The sequence below is a fragment of the Rhea americana genome, unplaced genomic scaffold (assembly GCF_003343005.1).
Source record: "Rhea americana isolate MKP2758 unplaced genomic scaffold, rheAme1 scaffold_5, whole genome shotgun sequence".
NCBI classification, from domain to species: Eukaryota; Metazoa; Chordata; class Aves; order Rheiformes; family Rheidae; genus Rhea; species Rhea americana.
The window spans coordinates 5,193,203-5,206,742 of NW_028186645.1; the positions used below are offsets into that span (position 1 = coordinate 5,193,203).

The following is a 13,540-nucleotide window of genomic DNA, read 5'->3' on the forward strand; positions in this document are numbered from 1 at the left end:
TTGAGAAGCCTTAGATTTTGCAGCTGAAATAAATTCATTAGCTAACGCCAAGGTTACCAGCACCTTGGGAAGCACTCTGGAGAGTGTAACAGCAGTTAAAAGAAACCCTGCCACCTCTTCCACCAGAGGGAAGAGTGGTTGAAGGAGGCATAGGAGTTGCAAGGGGCCCCTCTGGTGAGGACAGCCCAGGCTAAATGTGAATTGCAGATGCCAGCTGAATGTCTGAGATGCCTGTCAGAGGAGGATTGCTGCTGTTCACAGATTACACTTGCAGTTGAAGAGCATTTTTAGATCCTGTGCAGTTGTCCAGCTCTATCAGAAGACAAGCTCTTGGACAGTGTTTCTTAAATGGCTTGCCTGTGACATTGCTCTTCTGGTATGAGCACATGGGAGCTTTTTGGGGGTTGATTTGGTTTTTATTTTCCTCCCTTAATACTATCATGTTTCCTTGTCACTGAGAAATTTTAAAAGAACCTCATTTTCTACTAATTACGTTTATTGAGGCGGTTTATTTAGGTGTGGCATCCACCTCCCACACTCCCTTGCCAGATAAAATAACAGAGGTATAATGCAGAGGTATAGGTTGTGATTTTTAGCAGAAATGGTGACTGAAGATGGTAGAAAAAGTTACAATATACGGGATGTTGATACTTATTCAAATTTATTCAAATTAAAGCCTTAGCAGGTCAAATCAATTTCACTGCACGTTGTCTCCGTTAACTCAAAACTAGATATTTATAATGCCATGCCTCATGTATCCCGGAGCTCCCAAGACTGAAAGCACCAGGAAGGGCTACAGGGACGAGGCAGCTTGTCCTGCAGGTTTGTTTGACGTTTCAGATCCTTCCGTCCCTTTAATGCCACGAGGCAAAAATTTCTGTTCCCCAGCCCGCTGCCTCTGCCCGCGCATGGAGGAGGAGGCTGGGTCCAGCCTTCCCGCGTGCAGCACCGAGGCGTCCCTCCAGCCCGCGGAGCGCGCAGGGCTTTTTAGCACGGTCTGCAGCTCTGAAGACCCCAAGGGACAGAACCGGAGCAGCGCTGCCCCGAAGCAGCGGGGGCAGCTCCTGACGGCGCTCCAGAGCAGACCAGCCTTGCCGGGCTCTGGAGCCACCTGCACCCTTCGCAGGGCTCAGCCCGGGGCTCGCAGCGCCCGCAGCGCCCGCAGCCGCCTGGGGCCGGGCGGGGGGAGTGGGAAGGGAGAGGCTGACTTAGAGAGGCTGCTCTTAGGCTGCATTCCCATCACGGGCAGCAGAGAGGATCCCGCAGAGGGCTTTAAAGCAGGAATTAGTTTGTGTGCTCTAAAATGCCTTCCAGAGAAGGCTGTGTCCCTGCTACAGGGGGAACGTAGGGAGAGGATTTCCTGTGCCTCACCTGACCCTTGGTGAGTACCCAGGCCTGGGGGTATCCTGCCCTGACACRTCTCTTACTCTGCAGCCCAGGGGGACCGTCCTGTTCCTGCCAGTGCTCTCATTTCTYCCAGGGCCACGTCCTTGCTGAGCAAGCCTCCTCAGGTTTTCCAAGTGCACGTGGAGGCAGGAGTTTGGTGCTGTCCCGTTCCCCAAGCAGCAGACTAACAGCAAGTGACAGCATCTTTCACATCATTAGAAAAATTCCCTGCTTAACCTCTTGCTGGGGGTTCAGCCAGTAATTKGTTAGCCTTTTGCTAGACAGCTAACAAAGTCTGTTCATATCCATGTCATCTCCTTGACCTCCCTGACCAGCAGGAGTATCCAAACCGTGCACTCCTTTGTGTGGCTGCACAGCCTGTCCTGGGGGAGGTCGTTTCTACYTCCTTTTAACCCTCTGTAGATTAGTGTAATGGCTCTGCTTTGTTAATCTGACTTGCTTCCTTTGGAGCTTCTGATTTTGCTACTTGTATTTCTGTTGATTCAATAAATTGGCCTAATTCATGAGTATCAGTAAGCTTTGACTGACTTGCTTCAGCTCAATGTTTGGCCCATTTACACCTCTAGAGCTTTGACTTGAGGAAAAGCAGTTGTTGAACTGTTACAGGCCTCTGCAGATCTGAGAATCAAGGCAAGGGGGTCTAGTACACAAATGAGGTGTTGCTGGATACATCTTGGTCACAGAAGTGTGCTACCATAATTCTGCCTTTTGGTCTGTCATGCAAACCCCTGTTTGCCCAGCTGGTGCTTTTAAAGGGGCTGCTCTAAGGGGGCAGTATTTTGTTCACAGGGGGAAGCAGTACTGCACCCACTTGTCCCTTGAGCATGTCTCTTTGGTCCCAGAGCAACTCAGCTACCTTTAGGAGAGTCACTCTTGGTTTGCACGTATCAGCGGAGATAAGAGCGTAACTGYGGAAAACGCTGGCACAGTGAGGTCTGGTGGCACCCGGAGAGCGATGGCTTTGCATTGCACCATGGGCATAACCTGTCCCAGAGGTCCCAAAGGCAAAGCCCCCAAGGGGGCACCCCCCATTAGCACAACGGGGTGGGGGGCTCTGCCCAGAGGCTCACAGCAACAAGGGAGATCCCAAACCTCTGCCCACGGTTGCGGCTGTCCTCCTCCTCTCTGTGGAGAGCACCGGGGATTAAACTCTGCTCAGAGGTGCAGGATGTATCCCATATTACGCAAAATGAAACTCAGCCAGTCGTGCCCGTTGTGCCAGTGAGAGCAAAGCCTTTGAAGGGTGCTGCAAGCACTAAATGTATTGCTCAAGAGACAAATTTCTTTCTAGGGTAACTGTAGTGTAATTTAATAGTTCTCCATGCCAACTGGGGAAGGGCAAGAAAAAAATCAGTCTGAATTGCAGGAAATAATATTTAGGTTGGATATTATGTTAGTGAAACAACAGAACAGGATTCTTCATGATTCATGTAGAATCTCCCTCAGCAAAGGACTAATCTTCAGCTGACGAACAGGGATAGTTTGGGCAAATGTGACTCTGCCTTGTTATAAGGGCTGTCAGGCTAGATCAGCTGTGAGCAACTCGTGGTGTGCTGGCCTCCCTRAGACCACAGATTCCTCCTATAGGATGCACAAAGAGTAGCTTAGAAAATCAAGCCTGTTGCCCATAGGCTTAAATTTGCCTCCAGGGGCTGCACTGCCACCAGAGGATCATTTGTGACCTGCAAATCAATAAAGTACAAAACTCCTGGGTTGCATGATTTTGAGGGATGCTTTGAGTTGAATGTACAGTCACTTTCTTTACAGCCTGTTTAAATAGTGAGTACTTTGAAATAATTTACCCCAGTCTCTCTTTCTCATTTTGACAGGTAGGCAGAGGAAATCTATCGTATTGCTTATCTTTATTTTTTCACTAGGGAACATAGCTGKTTTTGCCTCTCTGAAGAAACAGACTTCTTTCTCTTCATTTTCCAATGACAGAATGTGAACCTTTTTGAAAGGGAAGGCTAGAAATTCACCTGAGAGGATCTTGAAGTTTGCATGCTCAGAGACTAACCCTTGAGACAGTGCARCGTGACCAAGACTTGGGACAAGCCTTTATGTACTTTTGTATCCTCTTACTTGAGACAAACTGTGAATTTCTGCAGAGCCAAATGCTGCGGAGGCTTGCAAAAAGGGACTCTTGTTTGAATTTTCTGGGTTACAGTATAAAGGAAAAAGCCAGATAAGCCATGTCCTCACTGTTTCTGATGTCTCTCGTTACAGACCAGAGTGAAACTGCTTGAAAAGATAACCAAAGAACATGAGCGGTACAGCGCTAACGTCAACCAGTTTCAGTTGTGGCTGAATGGTGTGACAGAAAGATTAAATGACTGCGTTAGAGAAACAACCAAGTCTTCAGCAAAGGACAAGTTAAAGGCACTACAGGTCTTTATATGATATACTTCTGCAAAGGGGCCAGGACTGTGCATTCTCCACRTCTGTGGAGCCATACAAAAATGTTCTTAGAAAAGAATTATGTAAGCAAATCAAGTTGATCGTTGCTGTAATGTGGGCTAGCAGGGAGAGTTATACCAGGTCTGAAAGATCGTTAGTACATACGATTCTCCCAATTGTATCACGAGTCACGGGCTGGTCAGGATTTTTTGGAAAGCCTCATCTYCCACAGTTACATGAGTCTTTGAGAATCGTGCCTTTAAACATTTTTAAATGAATGGTGCTTGGTAAGTGTGATCCAAATAGAGCCAGAAAGCTGCCAGGCTTTGAAAATTCAGAGCTAGCAATGAAAGCACCTGTTTTGAAAACAGTCTCTTAGTACTTTGGTTCCAAGGCTTAAATTGTTCAGCTTTAAATCTCTCAGAAGTCTGATTATCAGTTCTTCTTACTGCCTGCAGCTCCTGTCGTGTTCATTACAGACCTAAGATGGCAAGTATTTCTGAAAATCAAGCCARTATTTCCAGAGAGCCAGTGTTTTCTTTTTGCCAGTTAACATTGCTCAGAAGGCATATGCATCATGTGCAAAGCCTAGCACCTGACCACTTGAAAAAAAAGGCATATTTTGATGTAAGCAGTAAAGAAATATATATATACAGCCAGGAGAGATAGTTTCACYTTTTTTCCCTAATTTGCTGTCCCCTCCAACTTACTTTTATTTAACTTCTTCCTTCTGCAGGAAATTGCCAAAAACATTAGGAGTGGTGGAAAGAAGTGGAAGCATCTTGAAAATCAGTGTGCAGATGTGATTCAGAATACCTCCCCACTGGGAGCTGAGAGAATGAAGGATGAACTCGAAGAGCTGCGAAAAGCCTTGGAGAAGCTGAAACTACTGTGTAATGAGGAGGAGGATAGATTGCTCAAGATCCTACAGTCAGAAGGTGCCTATGAGTCCCAAGCCAGACAGTTAGAAGCAGACGTCCAGGAATTCAGAAAAGGTCTACAGAGACTAGAAAACAACTTGGACCCTGGGGTGGGGGAGAAGAGTGAAGATGAGTTTGTAGCTCTGTGGAGAAAATGCAATGTAAGTTGTTGTCCTTTGTATGCCTRAAAGTAGTAGGTATCAAGTGCCGTCCTATTCTTTGTAGACTGAGCAAACCTAGTCACATCCAACAGATGCCTGTCCCACTGCTGAAAGGTGATAAAGAAAGAGTAGGAGGGTGTATGAAAGAGATTGAAGAAAACTGTGAATAGCAGCCGTGGAATCAGCTATTCTAATTTTTATCTTACTCTGCACAAGGGGTGGTGTGGAGRAAGTAATGAAGTTTGTGTCTTGACTTCGAAAGGACCATCTGCAAAAAAATGCACAATACAAAGCAAGCAATAGAATTTGCTCTACTTATAAAGAAGTAGAAAAAATAATGCCTCACTGTACATGTGAGTTATGTACATATACAATTTGGAGTATTTTGTGGGACTGTTTCTCTGTTATGTCCTTCATCTGTGCAAGGTGGATACCTGTATTCCAATATCATGAGATACATGTTCATGCCTGAGAAGAAATGCAAAGTTTGTAACAATCCAGTATTTAAACCAAAATAAAACTGTTGAAAAAATAAGAGTGAAAAAGTTCTCCACACATAAAGTAGGTGAGAATTTTTAACAGTCATTTCCTCTAGAGAGTTGGTTTTGCATTTATTACCACTTTTCAAAATACCTTTTGTTGCGATTCATGTGGCTAGTGCTCAGGCACGTGTAGTTGGGAAAAGTATGTGCAAACATGCTCCACAAAATACTAATTAGTTCAGCTACATTTTCTTCTCCTGTTTCTCCACATGACCTTAGAATTAACCYCTTGTACATATGAGTGTTTGAGAAAGATCTGTGCATGCGAGCAGAAGCAGGTAAGACTGTGCCAGGCGTGCATCTCACATTAGGTGCAGAAAACTGAAATTGGGCTTGTTTGCAATTCACCCTGTTCAAACAGTGGATCCTGCAGATCAGAGGCAGAGGCTAGGTGGTATGAAGAGAGTAGAGAGAGGCTGCAGGATCAACACTGTTCCGGAGAGTGTAGTCTGTCTAACAAAGTCCTTATTCATTACAACCATGAAAAAAGGCAGCAGGAGGAGGACTGGTGGCTAGCAGTGTGCCTACCTTGAGAGACAGTCGTATCACTCCATTTCATGCACAAAGCACTACATAAGGTGTGATCTGTTCATTATTTCTTTGTTTTAGGCAACAAGAGCGTCTCTGGCTGCGGAAGAGTCCAAGGTTGAGAGGCTGAAAGCTCAGCTTAAGGAACTGCTACGTTTTTCCCAAGATGTACAGCCGCACACTGAGAGTGTTGTCTCTGCAATACAGGAGTATCAAAGGTATTGGGAAGTCTGATTATGTGAGGGAGAATCTTCTCTGACACTAAAGGGATTGACAAGGGCCTATGAGAAAAGTATGAAATGCAATCTGACTGTAGGCGACATGATTAGGAAAGAAAGGTGTTTACCAGTTACATTGCAATTTTAGCCGTTTCTTCGGAGCTGCAGGCTGCTGGCCATTTTCAAGTTTTCAAGATCTTGCATCATTAATGTTGAATATGGTTTGAAGAAAATGATAYTGTTTGGTAGCTAGTTTAGTCTTCTTAGCATTGTATAATTTATATATTTTGCTTGCCTTTCATGACAGCAACTAGAAAATCAGTATAGGGGCTGCAGCGGTAAACGGTTCAGAAGAATTATGGCCCTTCCTTTTTGAGTCTGTTGTGATGACTCATCCGCCTTAGTAATTATTTGGCAGAGTTCATTCCCCCTTCTCCTGACGGCATGTATTCATGAAACTCCTGTTTTCAACTTGCCTTGGGTTGGAAGCGCTGAAAGTTTAGCCTCTCCCCAGACTTCAGTGTTTCCGTTTCCAGGCTGCCTGGAATCAGGAAGTAAAGAAGCTGCAGCAAAATTTGCAAACTAGAAGAAAGGATCAAWTTTTTTTGAGGAAAAAGGTCAGTTTTTTTTTTTTTACTGTATTCAAACTTATTTTCCTCTGCCCAGTGCACACTGTGCTGCCCATCTAGGGGGGTTATAGGTCATTAGAAAAAAGGATTTTACTTTAAAAACTAACAAGTAAATGAAGTTGAAAGAGAAGCAGAGAAGGCAGAAGAACTTGTCTCTCAGTAGAAAATGGCAGCTGCTCTTTTGCCAGCTTCTCTCTGAAGCTTCTTTGCAAAGTGTGGCAGCTTCACACTGAGCCTGGCAGAAGCAGCGGAGCAAATGGCAAAGGACCTCTAATATCCAGACTTTCCATTTGCAGAGCTTTTGTCCTCCGCAACCTTATCTTTGTTTAGTTCAGTAAAATCATAGTCATACAGGTAAGATTATTGTTTCTACTTTTATAAAAAGGCAGAATTAATGGTGATTGCCTTGGAAGTTGGTGGCATGACTCTTGCYTGCCTGTCCTGTGAGCCTGCAGGATCCTGTTTCCATATGAACATACAATTTGGGCTGTATACTGCCATTTCAAATAGGATTCAGCAGACTGGGAGGTCAGGAAAGCTTAGAAAAACAGGAGGCAGCTGCACAGGGTGTGTCACAGCAAGGCGTTGTTACTCAGCTGTATTTTGGTTAAGCCTGTTTAAGAGAAACCTGGATATTTAGCAAGTGTGTGCTGTTTGCTTTTAGCCTCTGATTAATATATGTATATATGGAGATATGTACAGATTTGTAAGTGTGTGTAAATGCACATATATAAAAACTTATATAGAGAAATAAAAAATATATATGCTATTCTGCAAAGTTTTAAAAAATTAGATCTGAAGACAAAAAAGATTATGTATCCCCCCCTTTTATAGGTAACTTGGGATGATTGCAATTTATTTTTAATTTAATATTTAAATGTGAAAATACTCTGTAATATGTAAAATGATTCAGACAACTACAGTTAAATTCTGCATGCTCTTGGCTTGTTCCTCCCAACAATCGGTGAGACTGCTCCCATAATGTTATTTGGTAAATCATGCTGGTGATAGCAATACTCACGGAGAAGACAAGATTGCTGAGTGCGAGGGTGCAGAGTAATTCCTGATATGTAGTTGCACAAGAGACAAGTGTGTCTCACAGTGTCTAAATAAAGTTTTGTCAGCCATCTCGGACTGACAGGGCAGCTGTTGGTATGCAACACCAGGCACAGAGAGTAAAAAAGACTGAGGCCCTTTGTGCAGGATACGGTTTACACATGAGGATTGCGTAAAGTCATGCCTTGATGAATAGGATGTTTGGACTCAGATTTCTTTGTAATTCTTCTCTCAGTTGTCACTTTATCCYTGCAGTGTTAGAGGGAAGACATCTAAAATGAGCGCTGATACGGAAGGTCAACTGAGGCAGCTTTTTCAAAACCCTCTGCAAGATTTTGAACAGTGGAAGCCATCAGTCAAGATGCTCCTGGACACTCCAGAGCCAGCGCTGGCTCAGATTGAGGTAGCAAACCTATTGCTAAGTTACGAAGCTGATATTTGGGTTGTATTTGCCAAGGCTATGTGACTAACTGTCTGCATACAGCTGTCAGAGAGCAACAGCTGGAAAGGCATTTGCAATATAATAGGAAACCCCAGGGTACAGGGGGCAACTCTTACCTCTAGCTGTAAYAGAGTGTCCTATTTTCTGCCCTCCATTTGGTGAGCTAGGGTTGTCAACTTAAAGTGAGTTAAAATGCCGATTTTCATTAACAATGATTATTGTTTAGGCATTAACCCCAAATCTCCCTGGGCAAGAAGTCTGTGAACTCAGTTAATAAGCGTGCAGTAATACAGTTCAGAGATTAAAATGTATGGTTTCTGCCTGTCCCTTGAAAGTTGTTTGCTCCTTCGTCATTCCTCTGRTCTCTGGAATAAGCATGCCCCTGAACAGGGATAGAGTTTATCCTTGGGATGAGCATTCAAGCTGTCCTTTCTGTCCAAGCATTCTGCTGTCCTTTCTTCTGGCCTCTCCCTTACACGGACAGCTCTCTCCATAGTACTGTTTTCCTCTGTTTCTGTTTGCAAAATGGATGCAGGCCTGGTATTTGTGACATTACTGGGAAGACTTCTCCTTTAACTGGCACCATCCAGGTACCTCCTTTGGCGGCCCAGCAGGATGTTTTAGCTAGCTTTGTCATACTGCTTTGGTTATGTGACTTATGTGAGAATAACATGGTTATGTGATTATTTTACTTTAGTTATGATTTCACTGGAAGAATTTTTCTCCTTCAGGCTGCTCTAGCTGAAAGCTCCCAACTCAAAGATAAGTTGATGACATTACAGCTGAAGAAAGATTTGCTAAACAATATCCTTGGTGAGGAAAAAGCAAAGTCTTTTCTGATGGAAGTAGCTGAAGCTTCAAAGGAGAGAGAAATTCTACATAAAAGTCTGCTGCAAAGCAAGCGCAAGCTGCAGGTGAGCTGCAACCGTCTGCAGTTTTGTCTGCAACAAAGATAATATTAATCTTTTATAAAGCCAGTTTTACAGCAAAAAAWTTAGTACTAAGCAGCTGCGCCCAATACCTTTTTCTAAATTGATCAAAGACTTATAGGAAGGTATGGCTTGTTGCACAACGTGGCTTAGTTTTGTTCCGAGTGTGAGATGGACATGGACAAAAAATAATGTCAAGGGCATAATGTTGAATGGTGAATTTTTTTTCCCTCTTTGTCCAGAATTTGATATTGCAACATAAGGACTTCGATGCTGGTTTTGCACCTTTGCAGAAGAAATTATCTGCAATCAAGGCCAAAGTTGATCTAGAGAATGAACCACAGCCTGACCTGTTAAGTAAAAAGACACAACTCCAGAGACTCCAGGTATATTACAGTAAATGTCTGTCCCTTGTATCCTCAGTTAATTATACTCATGTTTGTATACATAATCAAGATCATTTAATCTGAGGCAAAATTARTGTTTTATTAGCATTAGAAATTCAACACCTTATCCCCTCAACTGACTGTGTGTCAGAAAATTTCATTTGGTCCAGTTTATAACATGGACTAGAAGAAATTGAAGCAATGCAGCTGAAGCTGGCAAATTGATGTACAAGGGAAAGAACAAGCAGCTGAAAGGCTATTGGTGCCACAACATTTTGAGCAACTTTTATTGACAGAGAAAACATACTCTCATAGTACCTGCTGGAGATGAAACTGCACAAGAAAAACTGAACCAATCAAACAGCAATCAAACACCAATCAAACTCCTCCAAAATCAGGAGCTTCCACTGTCCTACCCCCTTCCACATCTCCTGTTCCTGCTGTTTATCTTGTCTAAGCTTTGACACTCACCCAATTTGCTCCAAGAGCTGATTCAACTGGCCAAAATAGGGGAAAAAAATTAAAAAAAAAGAAAGATGATAGTTTTCTACCTAGTTAGTGTCCTGAATTAGTTCAGCAAACATGCAATAGGGCTTGTTTAAGGCATGCAGTGGGCCTGGCTATTGGAAAAGGGGAGGGAAGAGCAAGAGAGGTAGAGAAGGGGAATGTGATTCTTCCTTTTGCCATGATGTACTGTGGAGATTCAGCTATATTGTGTCACCTCACCATGGTGACCATAGGGATGTTGTCACCATAACTTCTTGCAGTGCTTAGCTGTAGTACCATCTCTCCTCTGGCACCTTCTTAGCAGCTTGTCTTCTTTCTTACCAATTGGTAACATGTAAGAATTCACTTCTAGATGTCAAAAAAATTATTATCTTTTTTTTCTTCACATTGTAAAATGAAACTAACTTTAGTGTGTGGTTKTGTATCCATCTGGAGGGTCATGTTACATTTAGCATATTACCCTATGCTGTAATCTGTCTTTTCCTCTGCAGATGCTCCAAGATGATTTGGCAGAGCTTGCAATTCAAATGGAAGAAGTAGAGAAGCTYGTTCAGTCAAATACCACACATAGACATGAAATGAACCAGCTTTCATCTGACTCTCAGGCCCTGAAGAGATCATTGGAGGTAACATAAGGAAGAGTTTTTAGCTGCCTGTGGAGTTAGCAGTTGCCACTGTAAATAAATAGATAAATAAATAAAATTTTATCATATGAGAGTGTACCAGCATTCACTGCTGTGTGTATGTGTAAAGCTATACAAAACTGTATAACTTTATGTAACCTAAAAGCTAATGAGAAAAAAGTGTTGCTATTGTGTAAGTACTCATTTTGACCTGAGGCTTTCTGTAGCTGGTAAACATACCTATAAAACTTCCTTCCAAAGCAATCTTAGAAGAGCCTCTCAAATGACCTCTAGTTATGTAGGTCAGCATAAAATTATTTATAATAAAATGTTAACCCTAATACGCATTGTGGAAATCTAGTTTAAGTTTCAGTAATTTCATTTATTTCTAAACTGGACTTTTATCAAAAGGRAAAAAAAAAGCATAGAAGTTTTCTTGTCTATACAATTCTCTGTGGTTGAAAGTGTCAAATGTAGGTAACATTGGTTGAGGTATTAAAAAAAATCTCATTCTTTATGTTTTGTCCACTGAAAAGAAAGGTAGTTATTCTAGTGCTTAATGCCCCTCCACGTGGTTGAATTCAGACCTGCAGGGGCCTGTAGAAAAGTCTTCTGTGTCATTGATGCTAAAGGCTAAAGCTTTTGTGTCTTGTTAATAGTTTGGGGGGGGGGGTCCCTTTCTCTTCATGAGATTCTGTGCCATTAGTCACAGTGTTGGACCAGCTAATGAAACTGCCTTCTGATTGTGTTCAGTTGCTGACACATTTTTATCAATTGTAGATGATGATACAGCAGAGTGAGGAGCACATTCAGAAGTACTGGGCGTTCAGTGACAAACTCTCTGACCTCCAGCAGTGGATCACAATAACCACCGAGAAACTAAACTCTTACCAGCATGCTGATGGGGAGCAGAGCATCGAGGGCAGGGTGGCAGACCTTAAGGTGAGGAAAGCATCTTAATCTAAGATATTGATTACTCACTTTGCAGCATTTAGACATTGGGGGAAGGGGCTTTATAGCAAGAAGCTCCTGGCTGTGGAGAGTGATAGGGGTTTGTTCCTCCTTAGACAACTGTTGGTTGCAGCTGCCTCTCTGCTGCTTTGTGTTGTGCCATGGGGTGTGGATCTAAGTAAAAGAAAAGAACAGTGAGGTTCTGAAATGGCTAACGTATTATTAAAGAAGTGGTCTTAAAAAGAGTTCTTCCTACCAGGGTAGTCTCTCTGGACAATACTCACCTTTCACTGTATGCCTGAATCAATACAGTGAACATTACTTTGTTAGCTAACCTTATACTGTATTGAACTTATACTTGTATTGAATTAAGCTCCCCCTCAGCTGCTGTCTTCTCCCTGTGTAGCAGTATTTTGCATGCTTGAATCACTGTGGGTTACTTTGGCTAGCAACTTTTGTTTTCATAGAGGAAACCAAGATACCTCGTAGGGAGATTGCAGCAGGGATGTACTGACAGATTCCCCCTTTAAATTTTTCCATCAGCTCTTTGACCTGTGTCAACTCTTTGCGAGAATCCACAGCATATTTTTTTTCCCCGATAGGTATTTTCTAGCTAGTATCAACAGAACCAGCATAGTCCTGGACTGAACATGGCCTTCAGTCTGACATAGACTGCTTTACCCAGGATACCTAGAAGTAACTGTAAGGGCTGTACGTTTCAGAGATTGCTAGCTGAGTTTCCAGATAAGGAGATCCAGCTGCACCTTGTGGAAGCTCATGGCCAGCTAGTCATGGAGAAATCTTCCCCAGAGGAGACTGCCCATATCCAGGCAGAGCTAAATCAACTGAAGGAGTCCTGGAGCCCACTCAGAGATGTGGCAAACAAGTAAGTGGTCATGTACATCTTCCTCCTACTATTTCAAGGGGATGCTCTTTCCTGCTGTATGACTAGACACACTTGTACTTCATGTTCTGCGCTGTGAAAGTGAATGGCTATGTTACAACACTAGGGAAGAAAGTTGAGATTTTATTTAACCACTTGTAAATTGGAAACCATAATTTTCAAACAACACTGCTTTGAGGAATCCAGGGATGAGAGCAATCTCTGAAGCTACCTTCTCATCACACTTGGAGTAGGCAATATGTCCTTAGGGCCTGACTTACCCTCATAGAGCTGGTCCACACTGCAGAGAGAATAGGACAGAGACCCACTGGCTTCTGCTGTTGTGCCTTATCTGTCAGTTCTCCTATGTCTCATCTGGGAATATCTCCAAGGAGGCTGCTTCTGCACTGGAATCTGTGCCTTTTGCAAACCTGCTCTTAGTAGAGCCAAAATCCTCCCTTAGCTGACAGATGTACACTTCATTTATTTTGGCCCCATTGTGCAGTATCTAACTGCTATTCAGATTTGTTAGTCTGTATTAAAATTTAGTGCCATGCTACATGTGTGAATGTGTGTATATTCATACATAAATAGTTACAGAATAGTTAACAGCATGAAAATGGACTGATTAAATTGAGTCAAGCCTGGTTTTACTACTTGCTGGTTTTGGATCAGAAGGTATATTGCCAAGGTGTGGGGCTTTTGTCTCCCTCTTCCTCCTCGCCGAACCCTCACCCCACTAAAACAAACAAAACAGTCTAATGAAAGCGTTAGAACTGGAGAACTAGTGCTGCTCTGGGACATTCGTAGTTTCATCTTATTTTGTTGATAAGAAKTTAGAAATAACTGCAATAGTAAGACTGTTATTTCTCTAGAGTTGTCCCCCACAGCCCTAGTCAAAATGTGGATATCATCTCATCATTAACTGTGTGACTGCACTGATATCTCTGGTTTTGTGTTT

The 13,540-nt window shown here is 42.8% G+C and overlaps 1 protein-coding gene across 5 annotated transcripts in view; it reads left to right on the plus strand.

Annotated features, from left to right (window-relative positions):
• The window catches only part of SYNE3 (spectrin repeat containing nuclear envelope family member 3), a 79,886-nt gene that overhangs the window by 40,775 nt on the left and 25,571 nt on the right, over positions 1-13,540 (plus strand). For all 5 annotated transcript variants that reach the window (XM_085317490.1, XM_085317491.1, XM_085317493.1 and 2 more), the window contains 9 exons: positions 3,634-3,795; positions 4,541-4,885; positions 6,037-6,173; positions 8,114-8,261; positions 9,032-9,214; positions 9,472-9,615; positions 10,614-10,748; positions 11,526-11,687; positions 12,419-12,582. In XM_085317490.1, the coding sequence (XP_085173616.1) occupies positions 3,634-3,795; positions 4,541-4,885; positions 6,037-6,173; positions 8,114-8,261; positions 9,032-9,214; positions 9,472-9,615; positions 10,614-10,748; positions 11,526-11,687; positions 12,419-12,582 (1,580 nt within the window). The remainder of the gene's footprint in view (positions 1-3,633; positions 3,796-4,540; positions 4,886-6,036; positions 6,174-8,113; positions 8,262-9,031; positions 9,215-9,471; positions 9,616-10,613; positions 10,749-11,525; positions 11,688-12,418; positions 12,583-13,540) is intronic.